The sequence below is a fragment of the Bos indicus x Bos taurus genome, chromosome 6, assembly GCF_003369695.1.
Source record: "Bos indicus x Bos taurus breed Angus x Brahman F1 hybrid chromosome 6, Bos_hybrid_MaternalHap_v2.0, whole genome shotgun sequence".
Classification (NCBI taxonomy): Eukaryota; Metazoa; Chordata; class Mammalia; order Artiodactyla; family Bovidae; genus Bos; species Bos indicus x Bos taurus.
In genome coordinates this window covers 40,207,949-40,233,321 of record NC_040081.1, presented here as the reverse complement: position 1 = coordinate 40,233,321, position 25,373 = coordinate 40,207,949, and the positions used below count along the sequence as shown (strand labels likewise).

Sequence of the window (25,373 nt, the reverse complement as noted above, 5' to 3'; positions counted from 1 at the left end):
CTAGAATAACTCTAGACTGCTTATTTAATTTTTTCTAGCAATGCATTCGACAATGCAGCACACGTTTATCAAGTGATCACTCTATGCTTCTCTCACATAAAATTTCTAAAGCTGATCTGCTTTTCTTTAAGACTAAAAATAATTTAGCCTAGTTTCAGATTTTGATTAATTTTTGGTATGAAAAATAATATATAATTTTGCTAGATATAAATTTTAACAAAGAGGTATATTAAATGACAAAAAGTTTGTACATTTGCTTACTTGGCATCTTAAAACATAACTGGAGACACTGTATTCTGTTGCTTTTTTCCCTAGGATTTCCTGTTTTCATTGTTAAAAATCTATATACCATACTGTTTGAATTACACATACAAAACACATCTTCCTGCATTAACTTTAGTTGGTTTTGTCCTTATCCATAGAAAATTCATATTTCAGTGCAGTGTCCAAGTAATAAGATCTTATTATAAATTGATTTTCTTTTTGTAAAAATTAGAACACCGTAAAATATACTTACCTCTGAAACAATAGTGAACATAAAAAATCTTTAATAATTTCTAAGCCAGGCAGAGTCTGTACAGAGTGTCAACAAAATTGTTATGACTAGGTTCCAATTTTGCCAGGGTTTTTTAGGTATGAGAAAGTTTCATTCATATTCAACTCACTACTGCAAGATGACAAACTCCAAGAATTTAGTTGACTTAAAACACATCAAAGTGATTAGAATCAGTATGAGAGAATAACAACATTTCGCTAACCTTATAAAACATAAATGTAATGGGAGAAAAAGAAAAAAATGCTGGTAAGGATATGGGCAGAATCTGTTCTATTTCTTCCCTTGTATGTATCAAGTTCAGGTAAATATGAGTGTCTAAATATACAAATCTTATGCCAATAATGATTGTGAAACAAGTAATCCAAGATATAAGTTATAATATGCAGAGGGCTTGAGACAAATTTAAATTAATCCATCCTAAAGAGAAGTTTCTGCAACTATATCATTTACCTCGGCATGAAAGCACAACTGTGTTAGCCTGGGCATTAGTGAAGAAAAAAACCAAGGAAAGAACTTTCTGAAAAATCTTAAATTACTTACATTATTTGAGAATTTAACCCTTTTGCAATGTTTCAAGTAACACTTTGTTTTCCTCACAGGAAGAGAGAATCTCAGCTTTTATTGGAATAAGCCATAGTATAAAGTTATATCCATTTGTTAATTTATTAGGAGGAAGTTCAAGGTAGCTCTAAGAGACATGGTAATACACACTGGAGGAAAGACAACTAAACTGACCTTCCAGTTCTGGTAAATCTAAATAAACTAATCAGGGAGGTCAAAATAGAAACTGACAATAATAACTGCTAGCATTTATTGAACGCACATTAAACAGCAGGGTCTTTAGACACTCCCATCGTATTATTCCTCACAATTACTTGAAAAGGTAGGTATTATCGTTATTTTGATTTTACAGATAAGAAAAGAAGGCCCACAGAAGTTAAAGTTATGCAAAACAAGTAGTAAATGTTTAGTGAAACCTCGATTCAACTTTAAATCTATGTATTGTTGAAGCCCTCATTAGACACAGGTGGCTAGGAAGAGAGATTCAGTAGCTATTCATTCTGCAAATAGAGGTTTAGGCTGAATTTCTAAAGGCAAATTTTCAAGGAAGAAGTCAGCAGAAGAAGAATATTACAGAATTTCAGAGAAGGAAGAGATTGCCCTAGGCGAAAATAATAGTGTGAGGGAGAAGAAAAAATCCCTTAATCCCTAAAAAATGGGTAGAATCCAGTAAGACAGAAATAAAAGTGGGTATTCCCTATGGAGGAGACTGGTTCAAAGAACAGTTGTGAGCCGAGGCTCTATAATGTTCCGAGTAAATGTCTGCAAGACAGAGATCATTCTGATTTGAGCAAAGAACTTGTGCACAGATTCAGTGGGAGAGGGGGCTGTGAGCCTGCACAGGTCTCCGAATTTTGGGACCATTATGAATATCTAAAGAGACTAGATGCAATTCCATTGGGTAAAACTCACTGTTCTCTCAGAGAATAGCCTATATTCCTATAGACCCTGTAGAACTATTGTGGACAATATTCCATTAAATTCCCAAGGCTTTACCATGATGCCTACAGCAAAGCGTTTTGTTTTTGTTTTAATAAGTGGAATGATTTTCAACCAGGAAGAGATGGGATGAAAAACAATGTTTTATGTAAACAAAATTTGGCTGGAACATTGAAATTCCCTAATGAGAATATAGACTGGAGATCAAAACTCAATTAGCAGGTTATTGTAATTGTTCAGAGGGAGAAAAGTATGGCTGGCTGTCCAGGGTTGGGGAAGCAAAAAACAGAAAGATCTATTCTGTCTCAAGAACAACATGCAACCACTGAAAGATCATGACAATGGCTACTTTATACATATGTGAATCAGATTCCCAACTCTTCAATCAAAATTTCTTGTATTTTTTGTTTTGGTTTGGAAAATGATTATGAAGATATGCTATATAGATTCATCTACATGAGAAAATGCTATCAATAAAAAGAGTGCTAAGGCACCTGGAGACCGAGCAAAATGCAAAGCTGGAGAGGTTACTGGTAACAAACTTGCCCATAGTTACTGGGGATTATCACAAATCAGTGTACTTTTTTACAGTGAGTACAAAGCAGGCAATTTACAGGACCGTGGACAGTTCCCATGGTCCTGACTATGGCGTCTGCCGAGTTCCTGATACACTTTAAATTTTAGAACCCAGATAACTGTGTTACAGGTTATCCCTTATGACCATAGGCAGCAATCTAGATGTTCATGAAAGTCACTTAGTTGTGTCCAATTCTTTTCAATCCTGTGGACTACACAGTCCATGGAATTCTCCAGGCCAGAATACTGGAATGGGTAGCCTTTTCTTCTCCAGAGGATTTTCCCAACCCAGGGATGGAATCCAGGTCTCCCGTATTGCGGGTGAAATCTTTACCAGCTGAGCTACAAAGGGAAGACTTAAAATAGATGTTAAGAGGTGCTCTAGTCCTCATATCATAAAAATCAATCTCATTTGCTATCTATATAATGAAGAATCATCTCCACAGATACATTAGGAAGGTTCTATGCCTAAGAACCATGTGTGGTATTTATTCTAAAACTAAGGATGACAGGCCCCTTGAATGAGAAATCAATCTCCCCTTCAAAGTCTCTCCAGTCTCAGGCTCACTGAAAACACTCTAGGAAGGAGCTGAGAGCAATAAAAATCACAATTTTAACTTTATACAAATGGATCTTCTTTTTGATTATGGTCAACATCCTGTAAATATGATTTAACTTACAGGTCAAAGATAAGGTAAGTCTTGCATTTGAATGGTAAAATATATAACACACTCTTTGATTGTTAGGGCTTCCCTGTTGGCTCAGACAGTAAACACTTGCAATGCAGGAGACCTGGGTTCTATTCCTGGGCCAGGAAAGAATAGAAGGGAATGGCAACCCACTCCAGTATTTTTGCCTGGGAAATCCCATGGACAGAGGAGCTTGGTGGGCTCCAGTCCACGGGGGCCGCAAAGAGTTGGGCATGACAAAGCGACTAACACTTTCACTTTCTGATTGTTACATATTGATTCTCTATTATGTGGACAACCCTTGTTCCTTTATTATCATGAAGTATGAGGCTCTCCTGGTGGCTCAGTGGTAAAGAATCAGCCCGCCAATGGAGGAGATGCAAACTTGATCTCTGGATGGGGAAGATCCCTTGGAGAAGGAAATGGCAACCCACTCCAGTATTCTTGCCTAGGAAATCCCAAGGACAGTGGAGCCTGGCAGGCTACTGTCCATGGGGTTGCAAAAGAGTCGGACATGACTTACTGACTAAGCAACAACAACATGAAGATGAGAGAGGAAAGGAGAAGAGTAGATTGATATTTAAAAATTGGGAAGGGTGGGCAAAAAAACAAAATATATGTCTTCCTGTGATTTACTATACAACTGTGAATTTTCCTCCTATGGGTTTTAAATGATCATCCATCAATAAAATAAATTGAAGATGATAGAGTTTCAGAAAAAAATTTCTAAATAATATAATAGTGTGTAACAACATTTAGATTAACCTTCTTTTTCCTATTTGCCAAATCTTATCACTAATAATCAGTGCATCCCAAATAGTTTTGTTTCTTAAAAAGCCAGTCATGCATTCTTGTTTCCCAAATGACACCATGACTTACTCAAAGAGAACCAAGTTAAATCATCTTTTAACTTAAATTCTTGTCTTTAAATCAATATATAGTAAAACATATAAATATTTTCCCCTCACCTATTTTAACCTATGAATAGTTTTAATAGAAAGAGGGAGTACAGTTGATAACAGATGAAAATTTACTAGAATTTGTATGATGCAAGCAGATAGAAAATGACTGTATTCATTTACAAATAGTAAAGTTTGGAATACAGAGTACATTTTGAAGATATACTGCAACATGAAAGAAGAATAAAAAACAGATATGATGTACTTTAAAGATACTATCTAAAATAATGCTTGTTGGAATTTAACTATTTTAAGTATTCAGGTCCTGCAACGCAGGAGACCCAGGTTTGATCCCTGGGTTGAGAACATCCCCTGGAGAAGGGAATTCCAGTATTCTTGCTTAGAGAATTCCATGGACAGAGGAACCTGGTGGGCTACAGTCCATGGGGTCACAAAGAGTCAGACACGACTGAGTGGCTAACACTTTCACTTTTGCAATCTTAATAACTATTGTCAACAATTTGAATTTTAAGTTCATAAATTGGTGTTTTTTGTTTAAATCTTGGGATAACATGAGTAGGAATTATTTCACATAAGAACAAGAGACTCTTGGAAAATTTTTGAACTCATTAAATGCATACTTAGAGAATAAGCTTGCAAGTCTTAGCGATAAAGAAAAATTTAATTTGAATATTCTCCTAAATCATTCAATTAAAAGGAAAAGTATATTTCAATCATTCAATTGAAATATACTTGTAAACAAAACAGTGCCACAATGTAACATGTCTTCATTCAGAAACTGATCAGGAGATAGCCAAGACTTTATTAGTCAGTGTTACATATATTAAATATATACACAAATTTATCAAGAAAAATAACATAAACAGTGATTATCACTTCGGTAAGGCATCATTTGGTAATGATACAGTATCAGTACTTTCATTCACACTTGATTGGAGAGTTCAAAAACACAGATGTAAATCCTATATAAATTGGCTGCCAGTGACTACTATAAACACTATTAGATAGTTGATATTTTGATATGATCTTGTTATTCTCAGATCTCACTGTCTCAAATGCTGGGGGAAAAAAAAAACTGGTTTAAGTAGCAGATGGAGAAAATTGGGTAACAACATAAAATATAAAGGGTTTTAATCCAGTTTGGAAATTAATAGAGGTAAGCAAAAAAGTTATGGGATGTCCTCCCTGGAGATATTTAACAGCAAGATAAATGTCCATCTGTCTAGAATAGTTTTACTGTGGCTTGCCTGAAGGAAAAGGAATAAGATCTGCTAATTTGCAAAATTTCCACAGCATCAATTTCATATTGTCAGAATGTTGCCTTGAGCCTATTTAGCCAATCCGCAAGATTAAAGCGAGTGCTTCCAGTGAAAATCTTCTGATACCTGGAATTTACTCAGAATAAAGCCTGCCTGAATATGTGGTAACTCCAATAAACCCAGTACAGTGCATTAGACCAATATTTTAGACAGTGCTATACAAAATATCAAGGTCTTCTCTGTAGCTCAAATGGTAAAGAGTTTGCCTGAAATGCAGGAGACCAGGGTTCAATCCCTGGGCTGGGAAGATCCTCTGGAGAAGGGAATGGCAATCCACTCCACTATTCTTGCCTGGAGAATCCCAAGGACACAGGAGACTCGTGGGCTACAGTCTGTGGGGTTGCAGAGAGTCAGACATGACTGAGCAACTAACACTACACAAAATATTATCCTGATGCAACTAAAGCACATATTTCTTCTGTAAAGCCTCTGTTTTCTCTTTTATCTCTGAAAGACTTGAATACTAGCCATCATGGGACCAGGAAGGCTTGTCCAAACTGTAAATGAACACTGGCATGATATACAGGACAGAGCATTATGCCTCTCCTTCCCACACTGAATGGGCTTCCCTTGTGGCTCAGCTGGTAAAGAATCTGCCCGCAATGTGGGAGACCCCGTTTTGTTTCCCTGGGTCAGGAAGATCCGCTGGAGAAAGGATAGGCTTCCCTTTCCAGTATTTTTGGGCTTCCCTGGTGGCTTAGCTGGTAAAGAATCTGCCTGCAATGCTGGAGACCTGGGTTCGATCCCTGGTTTGGGAGATCCCCTGGAGAAGGGAGAGGCTACCCACTCCAGTATTCTGGCCTGGAGAATTCCATGGGGTCATAAAGAGTCAGACACGACTGAGCGACTTTCACTTTCACTTCCCACACTGAATATTCATAATAATAATAATAATGTCAATACTTATGGACTTTAACTGAGTCATTACTTGATGACCTACATTTACCCTTTTAATGACAATATGAATTAAAATTTACTCTCAGTGCTAATATATTTTACTAAATACTTTTCTTAACTTTTAATGATAAAACTAAACTTCAGACAGAGTCCCATGAAACTTAATTTCTTTGAATAATGTACTTTGATCTATTGTTTAATTAACTATAAAATTTTAGAAAATTTTAAGTATGATCCTTTTTAATTAACTAAACCTATAAATGCATTAAGGTGTTTCAAGGTTGTTTCCATGGTCTTTCACACTTTTACATGGAAGCCAGTGAGAGTAGCAGGAATAAATTGTTCTTTGACCATCATCATTCAGCGTCCACATAGTTTCTTAAGCCCCCTTTCCTCCATAAGAAAAGAAATCTCCGAAAACAAAGTCATTTGGATGCCATTCTACCCAGCTTTCTCCATATTCGGATTGCTATGCTTTCTGCTAGCGCTGCTATTCCGAATTAGTACTGGTTCACCTTAAAGATACAGACATATTCCTTCCATCACACATGCACACACACATTTCATTGCACTTTAATTTTATCTGCCAATCTCTTCAAAACCCAGAATTCAGGCTTTGAATAGGTCTTAATAAATTCTTACTTTCTCAATCTGCTTTTATTGACCAATATACAGTATGAACCAAACTCCTCGAAGATTTCTGTATATTTTCTTTCCAGTAATTCTTTTCTAAAGTATTCCCTGATAACCTCAAGCAACACCTTTATCTCTTTCTTTCCTCAGTATCTGTGGCACTTCACAATTTAAATCAGGGTCTTGCATAGATTTAGTACCTTCTGAGATATATATATATATACACATATATATATATATATATATATATATATATATATACACACACACATATATGTATATTTTTTCTACTTTGCAGCTTAATGTCTAATTGGCCCATGGTCTATCTGATTTCTAACTAATATTGCAGATTAGTCCATATTCTAATTTTCTCTCTCCTCAGTACCTTTTTTCTCTAATAATCACAAGTGCAAGCAATTATTATATTGATTTCATAAAAGTAAAAATTAAGGCTCAGTGAAGTTTAATGAATTGTCATGTTTACAAAACAAACAAACAAAAATAGCAAAATATTCTGAGACTCCAGTCCTAGGCTTATCTCATGGTTTTTAAATAATTGTGTTTAAACTGGAAAAGGGGAAATGATATAGTGGGGGAAAATATTTTCCAAATCCCACCAAATCAATGATGCATTCCTCAAAGTACATTGGTCAGTATCTCACTTTTCTTTTTATCTCTAAACTTTTAGAATTGCATTTTTAAAGAAGAAACAAAGAGGAATTAAGGAAGAATTCCACCATGACTGGTAGCTCACTCCCAAATGCATCCTTAAACATGAGAGAAGGATTACTTGCAGACTTGGATTCCCTAAATATCGTTACTAAGATTAAAAGCCACCTGTTTTCAGGCTTTAGAGAGAGTACTGTTAAAAGACTGCAAGAGGCATTCCCAAAGGGTGGTCAGCTTTGGCCATTACTGTCCTTTCACAGAGACATATAGACAACTTTAGTAGGTGCTACATAGGAATCTTTATGTTGTTCTGACAAGAGATAATATACAGAGGCAGTTTTGAACACCCTATATCTCTGAATCTACTTGAAGATTTCCCCCAGTATTCATTAGAGATTAAATCTAAGCAAATAAAATCTCTTTAACATGTAAATGGCCAGGATTTTGATGGTGCTATATATTTAGAGGTTTATATTTTTCTATCTCTACCTGTACACTTAGAAAGTACAAATTTAAAACAAAAACCATAAGACTGTTCTATACATCAGTGTCTCTTTTGCTGTCTCGTACACAGGGTTATTGTTACCATCTTTCTAAATTCCATATATATGCGTTAGTATACGGTATTGGTGTTTATAGAACAGTCTTATGGACTCTGTGGGAGAGGGAAAGGGTAGGAAGATTTGGGAGAATGGCATTGAAACATGTAAAATATCATGTATGAAACGAGATGCCAGTCCAGGTTTGATTCATGATACTGGATGCTTGGGGCTAGTGCACTGGGACGACCCAGAGGGGTGGTATGGGGAGGGAGGAGGGAGGAGGGTTCAGGATGGGGAACACATGTATACCTGTGGCGGATTCATTTTGATATTTGGCAAAACTAATACAATTATGTAAAGTTTAAAAATAAAATAAAAATTAAAAAAAAAACTAAAAATAGAACTACAAAAAATAAATAAATAAAACAAAAACCATTTACATTGAAAAGAAGACATAGAGGCCATAGCTTATAGCTTTATAAACAGTCGTCTTCTTTGACGAAGGAAAACATCTGTCTCACATTCACTACTTGAGAAATGTTGGATTCCACCATGGAGAATTCTGAAAGTAAGTTAATTCTTGAAAGAGTTTCTGCCCCGTTTATTACAAAGGTAAGAAACACTGAATTCCTGATAGTTAATCTCAGCACACAGGGGCTTTTCCCTTTACATTCCAAACTAACGTAGAAGCTAAAGAAAACACTTTACATCCTAGTTTCATAGTCAGTCAAAACCCATCGTTTTAAAAGATTAATATGATACTTTAAAATTTATTAAGATACATATCCATAATGTTAGGGTTGCCACTGTAATCTTAGATCTGATATGTAAAGAGCTATGTGCACTTACAAAACAACACATCTACACAAGACACTAGATTAAAGATTTAACAAGGAAAAATACAGAGGTTTCTTTTACTTTGCTTTTTAAAGAAGGCTATACATACATTCTTTCATAAAGATAAAAGGGAAAATCTAAGTAAAGTATTCACACAAATTGAAAGACACTTTTCTCATTCTCACACTTCAGAATTTAATAAAAATGGTGATCTAAAAGCTATTTTAAAAAGCTGTAGCTCTAGGCCACAGGTATCTCTAACAAGAAAATATTATCTACTCTTTCCAGAAAAAAATAGTCTGCATTTCCAATAAACACCAATAACAAGTGAAAAAGGTACTATTGAAATAAGCTCATAGTAAGAGGGAAGAAAATACATTATAAATGCCTTTTAATAAAATCATTTCTTTAGACTTCACAAGGTTAACCACAAGGTTTGAAGAACCTTGTGATAACAACTGTGGTTGTTATTTGATAACTTCAGTTTCAAGACATCTTCTAAACGAGACTTCCTTCAGATAACATGTAAAAATGATTCAAAACTTATTGTTACAAGTTCTCCTAAGGAAGCATAAAATGCATAAGCTTTCACCATTTCTTTTCTGACACTTTATTTAATATGAATTAAATTTGGAAAATGGATAACTTTAAAAACAACAGTATCAATTAGAAAAAATACTTACAGATTTTTAATATCAACTGCCCCACGAAAAGCTTTCCTTGGAATTGCCTGAATCTGGTTTTCACTGAGGTCACTAAAAAAGACAAGGGATAAAAGATCAAGTTATAAATATGATTTAAGAGTTATTTTAATAATTATTGAGAAGTGATGTCACTTTCCAAAAAAGAAAGCTAAAGAAACACTAAATCTTTATAATTAAATTAATAGCATTAGATGCAATTTCTAATACAAATATTTCATATTTCTAATAGAAATTAAAAATTTGGACAAAATAGTCTCTTGAAGTAACTTTTCAGATCTTTAATTCATAATAAATTATTAAATATGGTTCTCTTAAATTTAAAAGTTGATTCACTTCTGTGTAATAAAATATTTCTTTAAAACAAACAGTAAATTGTTCATAACTCAATTTTAAAGGGTTCTAAAGAAATAGTACTTGATATTTCCCCAACACCACCGATATAACTTAAGAAGTATACAGGAAAATAGTTCCTTTTAACATCCTAGAGAAGACTGGGCAAAACTGATAAAACCAGGGCAGTATGATTAAGTTTTCATAGCACTTTAAGTAATCTTGAAAATGGAACATGGCAGTACCAGCCCAACAATAAAACCCACAGTTCTTGCATGAAATATTAACAGCACACTGATTTAAAACCTTCTTTAAATAATTCTATTATAACCATAAACACAGACCATCTATATTTGCATTTTAATTTAATCTGGAAATACATTTTAATCAAGGGAACAAAAAGCACTCTTTGAGCTGAAAGGAGAGTTTGTAAAAATTACTCATCTCATGAAATGGATCATTATTTTCCCTTCAGAGTTCAGACGCAATTCTATAAGCTCATATAGTATTATTAGCCTTAACAAGTAGGATATAAATACACAATGCAAGAAACGTCATCGAAAAGAGGAAATTTTAAATAACGCTACCACATAGCAGAAAGCTGAAACAGCAAATAAATAAAGTATTAAAGTAACAATGAAGGTACTAAAATTATCTTTAAAATTCAAAATAACCGATGCTCACGAAGAAAGGTGAAGCTACTGACCACGGGTGTGTGGTTGATGAAACAGAGCCATTTTCCAATTAAGCGAAGGCATACTGGACAAATTCATCGACAGCCTCTCCCCCAGTGCTTATGACCAGAGCTGGTCGCTCACACAGTTGCGACCACACAATAGAGAGAACTGGCTGATATAGAGATTTAGTGTGTGGTTTTGACCTCATGAGCACCAAGTTTTAAACAACTGAGATTTGCATTTATATCTCAATATCTGCAATGTTCAAATTAAGAAAAAAAAGGTTCGCTAAGCAATCTGTAGAAACAAACGTTAGTCTATTTAAAGAGTAAAAGTCCTTAGAAAAAAGAAAAGTACATATGTTTTATTCCAAACAGTGAGTTTGTAAGATACGCTTATGTAGGTGTTAATGTAGCCATTAATGTCCTAAGTGAACTGTTTTCAATAGCTTCAGTATATCCCTAAGAGTAATAAAATTTCATTTCCTTAAAAATCGCTTGTTTCTCCAGCTTGTCATTGATTCAGACTCACTTCCTTCCTTTGCTTAATTACATTGAATTAAGAATACATATTTAAAAGCCTTAATGCCAGAAACAGTACTCAAAGGAGGCTACTAAGCTAAGAGAAGGTAAGAGAGATGCTGCTACTGCTGCTGCTAAGTCACTTCAGTCATGTCCGACTCTGTGGAGAGAGATGCTAGACAAAGACGTTTCAGCCATTAAAAAGAATACATTTGAATCAGTTCTAATGAGGTGGATGAAACTGGAGCCTATTATACAAAGTTAAGTAAGCCAGAAATAAAAACACCAATACAGTATACTAACGCATATATATAGAATTTACAAAGATGGTAACGACAACCCTGTATGCGAGACAGCAAAAGAGACACAGATGTATAGAACAGTCTTTTGGACCCTGTGGGAGAGGGAGGGGGGTATTATTTGGGAGAAAGGCATTAAAACATATATAATATCACATAAGAAATGAATCGCCAGTACACGTTCGATGAAGGATACAGGAAGCTTGGGGCTGGTGCACTGGGATGACCCAGAGGGATGGTATGGGGAGGGAGGTGGGAGGGGGGTTCAGGATGGGGAACACATGTACACCCGTGGCAGATTCATGTTGATGTATGGCAAAACCAATACAATATTGTAAAGTAAAAAATAAAATAATAATTAAAAAAATAATAAGAAGTGAGGAGGGAAAAAACTGAGTTCAAGCAAATTTAAATCTAGAGCACTCCTTGAAAACCGATAGTGATTTTATGTTGTGCTTCTGTCAATTCAATGTTTTCTCATCATTTGTTTTCTTTTTCCACTTCTCCTAGAACAAAACAAAGACTGCTTCAGAGACTGTGTGAGTGAGTGAGAGTGTGTGTGTGTGTGTGTGTGTGTGTGTGTGTGTGTGTTCAGTCGTGCCTTACTCTTTGTGACACCATAGACTGTAGCCTGCCAGGCTCCTCTGTCCATGGGATTTTCCAGGCAAGATACTGGAATGGGTTGCCATTTCCTCCTCCAGGGCATCTTCCCAACCCAGGGATGGAGCCACGTCTCCTGCATCTCCTGCACTGCAGGCAGATGGGTGCCACTGGGAAAGCCCAAGGTGAATAAAAATGGCAGAGATGCTGACTTCAGATTTTAGTCTTTTTGATCGCCTCAGGCAGAATTCTAGAACATAGGAAGGTTTTATTTTGCTAACACTTATCATCTTATCTTTTATATAACAGTGAGTGACAGTTAGGCTTGGAGCCTCAAGATCAATGTTCCATGGGTCACTGCCCCAGGAGTAGACTATTCTATGGGCTCTCTGCTCTTGTGCCCACCTCACTCTGGCAGCCAACTTCAGTTATGGATCTCAGTTCCCTTAAGTTAAGTGGGCAATGTTCATCCATGACAGGAAGAAGAACCTAAACAAGTTTTTAGTACCTTCTATATGCAATATTTAATTTTAGAAATAATACAATATCAAAATTTATATTTTAAACCACATAGCCATCTTGTAAAGTAGGTATTATTATTATCACTGTTATTTTTAATTATTATAAAGAAACCAAGCTTCAGAGATGTCAGATATTAGTGCTAAACAATGACACAGAGTGTTAAATTAGATATAGAGGAAATCCAGATAACTATTGAGTCAAGATGAGGGGATTTCTAAAGATGACACTGGGGGCTATTAAATCCATCTCAATATATCCTTTCTGTGACCTAAAACTTCAGAGATTTTTTTCTTAACTCATCCTAGCCTCTGATTTATTTCATTGGCATTTTTGTGTGAAATAAATGGCACAAGCAAGAGTATGGAGGTGCAAAGCAGAACTTTTCATGGGAGTAGCTCTTGTTCTGGTTTTCTTAGAAGGTGTAACATGCAGTGGAGTAATAAGAGATGAGGTTGGAAGGAGAAACCAGTGATGCAATTAGCAGATATTTTCGTACCCACTGAAGAGTGAGTTCTTTCAGCCACAGTGGTAGAAAGAGGAGAGTGGTGGATGGGAGCTGAGCAGATGTTCTTTCTTAAACTGTCAACAGAATTTAGCAGAATATCAGGGATCAAAGGCTCAAATCTAAATATCCAGATACAAGATTTTTATGATAGTTGGGGGAAAAGCAATGAGAATGTCAAACAATAGAATAACTGTTAATAAAAACATTGCTTATTTACTCTGACCTAGTTAAAGGATGAGGCATCTCCCACCCTTTACATAGAAAAGGTGCAAAAGATTGAGAGTGGTATCAAGGATGCATGAAGAACCAAACTTGGAAGCGAACTGTATGTGGATGTGGATTAGGCAAAAGAGAGAGAGGAGATATGAGTCACTTGTGACTTAGATTAGAGGAACCATTAACAAAATTGGGAAATCAGAATTTACAGTGTCTTTTGTGAGCTTGGTTGTGAATTTTTTTTTTTCAATCTGACTATAGAGATGTGATTTTTTTATCTCACAGTTTGGTGACAACAAAGAGAGTATAGGATAAGTAAAGCCTGAGTGGTACTATCTGAGAAGAGCGATTTAAAAGATCAGAGAAGTAACATTTATTGGAGACTTAGCTGACTCAAGCCACTTTCAAAATAAAAAAGGAGTTTTTGGAAATTTGATGGAAACAATTGAGCTCAATATTTCTCATCCTCTAGTGTTGGTATGGGTGGTTGACAGAAATTTAAGGAGAGGGTAAACATGCCAGAGGAATTAACAGCATGGACTACAGGCTGAGGCTATCTGAGGTTGAATTCTTTAGCTCTTCCATTTATTAACCACATGACCTTGGGATAATTGCTTGTGTTTTCTGTACCTCAGTTTCTTCATCTGTAAAATGAAACAATAACAGTGTCTATATTATAGGACTATTAGGTGGATTCAATGAAATCATATTCTTAAAGTGGTCAAAAACTGCCTGACATACAGTGACTACTATAGAGGCACTGGTTACATACATGTTACAGTTATTCTGTTAGGAGACTAAGGATATCTGCTCTGTTCCTTGAAAGACCATTGTAGGCAATGTGCAATATTACTGATGAGAGTGCATTGTTTTGTGAACTATGTAATATGAGAAAAATGAGCTAGAACTACTGAGTTAGCAGGATAGAGCTGCCAATAGAAGAGTCTGTAATTACATCACTGGGCAATAGAGTGTAAAAATGTGCTTCAGAAAAGGAAATGGCTTGATTGGAGTTGATTTTTAGGAAGATTAATCTGGAAATTGAATTTTGGAGCAGGCAGGGACAATTGGCAAAGAGGCGCATTGGGAAGTATTGTGGAAGAAGGGTGGGTATCCAGTGAACTAGGCAATTCTTTTTGGAGAGCATTAAACAATATAGTGGAGAGCTGGGGTTAGGTCCAAACATAAGGTCTTTGATGCACGTTAAGGGGCTTGACATCTTGGGGAGAGTTTGGAACCACTCACCTTTACTGAGGAAGGCAACAGCAAAATGTGAAAAGTGTTTAGGAAAAACAAGTGTGGTCATTGAGGAGCTGGGATGGAAGACAAGGGGCTAAATTTGCTTTGTAAATTTGTGGACACAAACAAATGGAAAGGTATCACATGCTCAGGGACTGGAAGAACTAATGTCGCTAAAACGTCCAAAATGATCTACAGATTCAACGCAATCCTTCTCAAAACTCCAATGTTCTATCTTCCATAGAAAAAGAACAAACAGCCAACCCTAAAATTTATTTCGTCCCACAAAAGAACCAGAATGGCCAAAGCAATTTTGAGAAAGAACAAAGCCAGAGGCATCACACTTCCTGACTTCCATCTATATTACAAAGCTATAGTAATAAAAATAAAAAGATATTAGCAGAAAAAGAGACAGATCAATGGAACAGAATTGAGAGTTTAGAAATAAATCCACACATATGAAAACTTAATTTATGACAAAGAAAAAATGAACATATAATGGAGAAAGGATAGCCTCTTAAAGAAATGATTTTGGAAAAATTGTACTGCCACGTACAACAGAATAAAACTGGACCACTAGTTTCACACACAGAAACTAAAATGGATTCAAGACTTCAACATAAACATATGACAGGAGCCATAAAATTCCAAAAAGAAAACATAGGTGGTTAGCACCTTAACATTGATCTTAACAATGATTTTTTTTCTAGACTTTGGCAAAGGCCATAAAAGCAAAAATAAACAAGTGGATATCAGTTCAGTTCATTTCAGTTGCTCAGTCATGTCCGACTCTTTGCGACCCTATGAACTGCAGCACGCCAGGCCTCCCGGTCCATCACCAACTCCCGGAGTTCACTCAGACTCACGTCCATTGAGTCAGTGATGCCATCCAGCCATCTCATCCTCTGTCGTCCCTTTCTCCTCCTGCCCCCAATCCCTCCCCGCATCAGAGTCTTTTCCAATGAGTCAACTCTTCCCATGAGGTGGCCAAAGTACTGGAGTTTCAGCTTTAGCATCATTCCTTCCAAAGAAATCCCAGGGCTGATCTCCTTCAGAATGGACTGGTTGGATCTCCTTGCAGTCCAAGGGACTCTCAAGAGTCTTCTCCCACACCACAGTTCAAAAGCATCAATTCTTCGGCGCTCAGCCTTCTTCACAGTCCAACTCTCACATCCATACATGACCACAGGAAAAACCATAGCCTTGACTAGACGGACCTTTGTTGGCAAAGTAATGTCTCTGCTTTTGAATATGCTATCTAGGTTGGTCATAATGTTCCTTCCAAGGAGTAAGTGTCTTTTAATTTCATGGCTGCAATCACCATCTGCAGTGATTTTGGAGCCCAAAAATATAAAGTCTGACACTGTTTTTACTGTTTCCCCATCTATTTCCCATGAAGTGATGGGACCAGATGCCATGATCTTTGTTTTCTGAATGTTGAGCTTTAAGCCAACTTTTTCACTCTCCTCTTTCACTTTCATCAAGAGGCTCTTTAGTTCCTCTTCACTTTCTGCCATAAGAGTGGTGTCATCTGCATATCTGAGGTTATTGATATTTCTCCTGGCAATCTTGATTCCAGCTTGTGCTTCTTCCGGCCCAGCGTTTCTCATGATGTACTCTGCATATAAGTTAAATAAGCAGGGTGACAATATACAGCCTTGATGTACTCCTTTCCTGATTTGGAGCCAGTCTGTTGTTCCATGTCCAGTTCTAACTGTTGCTTCCTGACCTGCATACAGGTTTCTCAAGAGGCAGGTCAGGTGGTCTGGTATTCCCATCTCTTGAAGAATTTTCCACACTTTATTGTGATCCACACAGTCAAAGGCTTTGGCATAGTCAATAAAGCAGAAATAGATGTTTTTCTGGAACTCTCTTTCTTTTTCCATGATCCAGCGGATGTTGGCAATTTGATCTCTGGTTCCTTTGCCCTTTCTAAAACCAGCTTGAACATCAGGAAGTTCACGGTTCACGTATTGCTGAAGCCTGGCTTGGAGAATTTTGAGCATTACTTTACTAGCGTGTGAGATGAGTACAATTGTGCGGCAGTTTGAGCATTCTTTGGCATTGCCTTTCTTTGGGATTGGAATGAAAACTGACCTTTTCCAGTCCTGTGGCCACTGCTGAGTTTTCCAAATTTGCTGGCATGTTGAGTGCAGCACTTTCTCAGCATCATCTTTCAGGATCTGAAATAGCTCAACTGGAATTCCATCACCTCCACTAACTTTGTTCGTAGTGATGCTTTCTAAGGCCCACTTGACTTCACATTCCAGGATGTCTGGCTCTAGATGAGTGATCACACCATCGTGATTATCTGGGTCGTGAAGATCTTTTTTGTACAGTTCTTCTGTGTATTCTTGCCACCTCTTCTTAATATCTTCTGCTTCTCTTAGGTCCACAAACTGTAAAAGCTCTACATAGCAAATAAAACCATCAAAAATAAAGAGGCAACCTATGGAACTGGAGAAAATATTTGAAAAACATGCATCTGATAAGGGGTTAATGTCCACAATATAAAAAGAACTCATACATCTACATATCAGAAAACAAATAACCCAATTAAAAATGGGCAGAGGACCTGAACAGACATTCTCCAAAGAAGACATATAGACACATGAAAAGACGCACAACATTACAAAGCATTAGGAAAATGCAAATCAAAACCACAAGGAGATGTCACCTTACACTTATCAGAATGATTAGCATCAAAAATACAACAGATAACATGTGTTGGCACGGACACAGGGAAAAGGGAACACTAGTGAACTATTGGTGGAAATGTAAATTGGTGCAACCACAATGGAAAACAGTATAGCAAGTCCTTGAAAGATTAAAAATAGAACTACCATATAAAATAGCATACCCAGAGGAAACAAAATCATTCTCTTGAAAGAGTATCTGCACTCCTATGTTCATTGCAGCATTATCAACAATAACCAAGATATAGAAATAACATGTGTCCATCAATGGATGTGTGGATAAAGAAGATGGTACAGAATATTATTCAGCCTGGTAAAGAAGGAAATCCTGCTATTTGCCACAACATGGGTAGACCCTGAGAGCACACGTTAATAAGTCCAATAAGTCAAAGAAAGACAAATACTGTATGATCTCATTTATATGTGGCATCAAATAAAAGTGGAACTCACAGAAAGAACATATTGGTGGTTGCCAGAGGTGGGAAACTGGGGGGTGGGTTAGAGAAATGGGTAAAGGTGGTAAAAAAAAGTACAAGTGTTCAGTTATAAGATTAAAGTGCTGCTCTGGGGTGTAATGTACAGCATTGTGACTGTTATTTAACAATAATGTATATTTGAAGATTCTAAGAAGGTAAATATTAAAAGCTCTTATTCAGATTTTTTAACTATGTGTCTGTGCTTAGTCACTCAGTTGTGTCCAACTGTTTGCAACCCCATGGACTGTTCTCCAGACAAGAATACTGGAATGGGTAGTCATTCCCTTCTCCAGGGGATCTTCTTCACCCAGGGTTGAACCTGGGTCTCCTGCATTGCAGGTGGATTCTTTACAATCTGAACTACCAGGGAAGCCCTTAAATTATGTGAGGTAATATGGTGGGATGAGATTTTAGAGAATACCAAAGATACTTCTGTTTTAGGGCTTCTCAGGTGGCTCAGTAGTAAAGAATCTGCCTGCCATTACAGGAGATGTAGGAGACATGGGTTCGATCCCTGGGTTGAGAAGATAACACTGGAGAAGGAAATGGGAACTCATGCCAGTATTCTTGCCTGGGAAATCCCATGGATACAGGAGCCTGGTGGGTGTTAGAAAAGAGTCAGACTCAACAGAGAGACTAACACTTTTTACTTTCACTTTCAATGGTTATTAATAAAACATACTGCAGTGATCATTTAGTAATATATCAAATCATTTTGTTCTACACATTAAATGAATATTATGTATGTCAATAAACCTGGGAAAATACAAAAAAATCACTGCAAAGTATCAGGCATGATTTGGAATTTTCCATGTGAATTAAAATTACTGATTACATTAAATCTGAAAGTCTGGTTTATTCATTTTCTGACATGATAAGAAAGTGAGAAGAGCTGGAAAAGACTGTCCTGTTCTGAAGCTAATCTTGGTAGGAAGGACATGAACACAGATGAACATAAGTGGTTTTAAACAGAAAAGGCTTCTTGGTATTTGCATAACTGTAAAGATATAGGCCTCCCAGAGCCAGGCCTGAGAAAGTGAAAGTCGCTCAGTCACGTAGAACTCTTTGTGGCCCCTTGGACTATACCGTCCATGGAATTCTCCAGTCCAGAATAGTGGAGTGGGTAGCCTTCCTCTTCTCCACGGGATCTTCCCAACCTAGGGATCGAACCCAGGTCTCCCACATCACAGAAGAACTCTTTACCAGCTGAGCCACAAGGGAAGCACAACAATACTCCAGTGGGTTGCCTAACCCTTCTCCAGGGGATCTTCCCAACCCAGGAATAGAACTGGGGCCTCCTGCATTGCAGGCAGATTCTTTACCAACTGAGCTATCATGGGATTCCTGGCAAGTGGTGCTAGTAGTAATGACCCTGGAGTTTCCCATTTGGGATCTTCCCCCTTCTACTCCATCCAACTCATTCATAAAACTACTTCAGCAGCATCTTGAATCAAGCTCCTTCCTCCCATTTTCTATTGTCATAGTTCCTGTTGGATAACAATAGTCAGCACTGTTCCATACATGATTGAGATTCCAAACTCATATCTTTGTCTTGATTTACGATCCCTAACAATGTGTCCTCTACACTGGCATCACCTTTACATTTCCAAAACTGAAATCAAGTCCAACTGAAATAACCATCTTCTGAATTCTTACATGGTTCAATTAAGAGGACACCATCCTTACAGTAGTTCAGACCAAAAACTTGGAGTCCTCATCAACATCTAATATTCTTCTATACCCAACATGTAATCCACCAAAAAATTCCCTGAACTGTTCAAATATCTTCAGAATCTGGTCTACCTACACCTCTGCTCCCCTGACAAAGCTACCACCCCACCTTCTCTGGATTATCTTCATAACTTTCTGTCTCTCTGTTCCCTTTGCCTTCTTACAATCATAGTTTGCCATGTCTCCAATCAAAATTCTTCATTGATGTCCCATCTTAAAAGGAGGGGAAAGCTCAAAGCATTACAAGGTCCACAAGACTCCCAAATAATTGATGGACACCTCATCACTTTATCCTTTTTGACCTCATCTCTTTGTTATCTCCACCTTGCCTACTCTTCTCCAGTTATGCAGGCTTTCTTGGAATTTCCTGAAGCCTTCACATTGTGCCTCACTTGTGGGACTTCCTTGATACATTCTGTGCTTCTAGTTTCACTTCAGACCTTCATTCATTGATTCCATTCTCTTAACCCACCTGTTATAAAATCATCTTTCCAACTCTTTCAGCTTATCCACATTTTATTTTCTTAAGCACCTAGTTCCTATCACCATGAAATGCAAGGTTTTACATTGTTCAAGACACAGAGCAAACAGTACTCCCTTAAACATAGTTCTTTTCCAATCCCCCAGCTGAGCCATGTGCTAAGATCTCTGTAATGTATTTGCTATGTGATTGTGTGCAGGTCACTTACCCCTCTCTCCATTTGTGAACCTGTAAAATGAGCTAGGATAAATCACTCTTAGGGCCATTTTACCTGGTCTAAACAACAATATTATTATAACGAAAATTAATATTAAAATAACTAAATATCAATAAGCTTGTTACACAATTACAAATTAATTATTAAACATTACTATTTATGATTGTGGAGTCAGTTATTCTCATCTTCTGTGCTCTTAAGCTGGCATGCACACATATTACTGTAACACTCAAAAATTTTTAGTTGATTTGTTTTTGTGATAACTGTCTTTCTTTTGAGACAATATGATGAATAAAGGCAGAGATTTTAGTTCATCTTATTTATAAAGAATTCCTGGCATATCACAGGTTTCTAATAAGCAAAGGTTTATGGAAAGAAAACTAAATTCTGAAGAAAAATCTTACATGGCAATGGATATGTGCAAGCAAGGAAAAAAGGTGGTAAGTTATAAGCCTGAAGTTGGAGCACCAATAAGTAGCAAAATCTGATACTATATTCACAGCAAGGGGAAATCAGGAAAGAAAACTGGGCTCCTGAAAGTACTTTTAAATATATTGATATCAAAGCAACACAAGAGAGGTAAATGTCACTGTTTTATAAAACCTTGAGTTATTAAACTAGAGTTCAATGAAGAGATCAGAGGGAGAAAGACAGATTAATGAGTCTTTGCACCACTGTGAGAATTGAACATAGCACACATAAATCTTCTTTCAGAGGATATGCATTGACAAATTTCATATTTGCAGGTTACTGTTCCTAGGAACCAAAACTTGTACTGGAGACTTCAATATCTGAAGGTGGGAAAGTCAGCTGTGTTCTATTTCTCTCTCTCACTTGTATTCTCTCACTCATGCATCCAAAACTATTTCAGTTCAGTTCAGTTCAGTCGCTCAGTCGTGTCCGATTCTTTGTGACCCCATGAATCGCAGCACGCCAGGCCTTCCTGTCCATCACCAACTCCCGGAGTTCACTCAAACTCTCGTCCACGGAGTCGGTGATGCCATCCAGCCATCTCATCCTCTGTTGTCCCCTTCTCCTCCTTACTCACAGCATAAAATATGATATAATCATTGCTTTGTGATAATCTGTTCCTTTTATGCTGTGTTTTTAACCAACAACTTGACCACTGTTTCTTGCTAAACAGGGCTGTCTCTTCTACACATATCCTGTCTCTTCCTGGTCTTAATATAATCCAATGTAGCATATCTTAAAAAGAAATCTTTTTTGTCCAATATATGAATGGTCTCTTTTCAGAGACTATTGGTGCTGTTTCTCTACTAAAAATTGTCTTGTAAGTGTGGACTTAACAACAACTTCAGGTACTCAGCAACCAAAGCTTTATCGAACATAGTAGTAATAATGCACATCTAGTTTTCTTCTGGGCTTCCCTGGTGGCTCAGTGGTAAAGAATCCGCCTGCCAATGCAGGAGACACAGGTTCAATCCCTAGGTTGGGAAAAGCCCCTGGAGAAGAAAATGGCAACCCATCCCAGTACTTTTGCCTGGGAAATACCATGGATAGAGGAGCCCAGTGGGTTAAAGTCCATGGGACTGCAAAAGAGTTGGACGTAACCTGGCAACTAAACAACACTTTTCTTCTGATTTCCAATATGCTTTGAAAATAGTGCTTTCTTCCACATAAGAAAAAGTGTCAACAGGTTTTTACATAACTTACAGATGACAGTTGCAAGACTCCATAGATACCTAAATGTGTTCAATTTAGAATTGATGGATAAGATAATACTCAAAGATAAATTGCATTGGGAAAGTATTAACTGCCAGGTGATACACTTTGATTTGTTTCTATAATCATATCAGAAGTACTCTTGTATTACCATTTGGAGGCAAGGAACTGAAGTTTACAGAGGTTATGCAACTTAGCTGTGGTCATATAGCTAGTATACTTGTTGACATCCACAAGAGCCAAAATTTTCTGAGAACAGATACTGAATAATTCACCATTGCATTGCCAAGCCTTAATATAGTGCCTTGCTGTGGTCATGCTAACTCGTTTCAGTCATGTTTGACTCTTTGAGACTCTATAAAGCATAAATAAAAATGTCCACAACTGATTAGGGAATTAGGATTATACTTATTGACATTTAGATTTCCAAACAGATTATTTATGTAATAGGTACTCGGTGTCTCCTTTAGGACATATTACATGAAAATGTCATGGTTTACTCTGGTATATTAAGACCATGATATTATTTTCTTCCCATCGATATGGTTAAAAATATTATTATTAAAATAATATTTTAAAAATATTGTTTTTAAATATCCAAATATCTTTACTGAGATCAGTAAGATAAACATAATAGCAAAGTTAGAATCATGGTGTTAGTATAAATATTACATATTTCAAGTGGAACACAGTCACTGAAAATCTTTATTAAGCCTACACAATAGTCTCAGTTTCAGCTGATGGACATAAAATCTCTGTAATTTTCTCAATATTAGACCCAAGGATATGTGTGATTCTCATAATTTAGTCCATAAAACATGGATGCAAATAAAGAAATAACAGTTTCCTGAATACAACTCCATGTATTTGTATCTGGAATCGCAGTATTCATATACCGAGACATATCAAAGATGTGATACTATTTTTTCATTAAAAAATCTCAATATAGTCAGTAAGACCAGCATACATATATATACGAATAAAGAGCAAACACATATTCATGGTAACAAGCATGAGGAAATGAAATAATAAGTGATAATAAGAATGATATGACATATAGATCAGGAAATGCTTTAGCAAGGGGAAAGCATCTGGGTCTTAGGGAAAGTAGTGCAGATGAACTGTTAAGAAGAAATGGGAAGCTGTTTCAAAAGAGACCAGCATAAGAAGACCAGAGACATACGGATATATTAAGGGTGACATTTTTGGCACTGAATGGGAAGAAAACAAAATTTTGCTGCACTTAACTATTAATTAGAAGGAAAGAGAGTTTGTGTTGGGATCCCAGAACATTCAAATAAGATGACTATGGACTTTCAGCTGATCTTATTAGCAGTAAGACACAAGGTGCTGCCGCCGCTGCTAACTTACTTCAGAACAAGGTGTGCGAGTAATAAAACAAAGCAAAGCTTCAGAAATCTCTGTGCAAGAATGACTGGAAAGCAATATCTAACAATCTACTTCAGAACATAAAGTTTTATTGTTTTTCCTCCCCAATTGTTCTTAAAGATATACTTACAATGAAGGGTCTTTTATATATATATATACTTATATGTATATACTGAATATATATACTCAATTCTGACTTCATAAAAACTGCTCTATAAAGATAGCCAACCATCAGCCTTGCCTTCCAGAATTTACGTATTCCAATTAAAAAGTGATTCTTAATGGCTATGAAAATATTTTCCATTGAAGGCAAATTTCAACTGGAAAGCTACAAATTACTGATTAATAAATAAAATTGGCAAACTCAAATCTCAACAAATTATGATCCCCACCAAGAGAAAACTTTTACAAATAGACTTTAAGAGTTTTACTGAAATGAAATTTATGTACCCAAAAGTCAATCAGTTTAGACTACACAATTCAATGGTTTTAGATCATTTAGAGTTGTTTATCAATCATCATATTTTAAATTTAGAACATTTTCATTACCCCTAAAAGAAACTTTAGACTTATAAGCATTCACTCCCCTCTTCCTCTCCCATCTTGTAGCATGTATCCACAGTTCATTTTCTATTGTCAAACAATATTCCATTGTATGGATACAGCACACTTGTTTACTTTTCAGTTGATACATGCAACAGGCTTTGTAAGGCAATTTAAAAATTAACAACTGCTTGTGCTGGGGACAAGTATATTTAATATGCTCTTTGATTTCTTTGTGATAGTTTTGTTTTTGATTTAATATATCATTTGTTCAATATAACAGAATCCCAATTATTGGCCCATGGCCATCAAGGAGTGGTTACTATAAATCATCTTGCACCCTTTCAAATATCATCCTCTCTTAGAAGACTTGTTGGCTTTGGTTCAACTGTTTACATTGAGTTATAGTGTTCTTCCCCTAATTTTACCTCCATAAACCCACAACAGCTCTACAATATGTGACATATTCTTTTGATCACGCTCACAGAATTGGTATAGGCTATAAAAACACCTCTTGATTTCTTCTGTTTTGAAGTTGGGACAAAACTTTGTGAGAAGAGAGCTGGGAAGGGGTTCAGGATGGGGGGTGACACATATATACCTGTGGCTGATTCATGTTGATATATGGCAAAAATCATCACAATATTGTAAAGTAATTATTTTCTTAATTAAAATAAATTAATTATTTAAAAAAACTTAAAGAAGCAGAGAACAGAATGGTGGTTGCCAGAGGCTGTGGGGAGGGGAAATGGGAAGTTACTAACCAATGAGCAGGAACTCTCAGTTATGCAAGATGAGTTCTAAGAGAGATGCTGCACAGTGTTGTACCTACAGTTAATATACTGTATTGTACACTTAAAATTTTGTTAACAGGGTTGATCTCATGTTAAATGTTCTTATTAAAAATAAAAAGTAATAATCTGTAAATGTTACGATGTAAAAAAATAATGGGAATAGACATATTATTTTCTTACCACTGTTTTTATCCATATATGCATAGCCATACTGATGCTGATTTGAAAAAGCATTATTTTTTTCTAAATGTATGTACATTGAGACAGACAAAGACAGAGAGAGAAGAAATAGAGAAAAAAGAGAGAAAGATACAGAGATTAAAAACTCACTGCCTGAAAGCACGGGCATGTGTGCATATGTGTGTATATATATGTATTATATATTTGATGTGTAGATATCTTAATTACAGATTACTACTTGTAATTTAGGTAGACAAATGTAAAATATTATGGTCTAAGAAAGTCTTTCTTCTCAGATTTAAACAGATCTCAATGATTTTCAACTTAAAACAATCCTATATAACTCCTGATGATAATTTTAGAAACCTCACGTGAAGTCTGGAATAGTCTCTAGAAAATTTATTTTAAATAGGAGGTACAATGAAAATAATT

General features: G+C 36.3%; 1 protein-coding gene across 8 annotated transcripts in view; it reads right to left on the bottom strand.

Annotated features, from left to right (window-relative positions):
• The window catches only part of SLIT2 (slit guidance ligand 2), a 404,903-nt gene that overhangs the window by 145,107 nt on the left and 234,423 nt on the right, over positions 1 to 25,373 (bottom strand). For all 8 annotated transcript variants that reach the window (XM_027544143.1, XM_027544147.1, XM_027544146.1 and 5 more), the window contains exon 5: positions 9,822 to 9,893. In XM_027544143.1, coding sequence (XP_027399944.1) covers positions 9,822 to 9,893 — 72 coding nt within the window. The remainder of the gene's footprint in view (positions 1 to 9,821; positions 9,894 to 25,373) is intronic.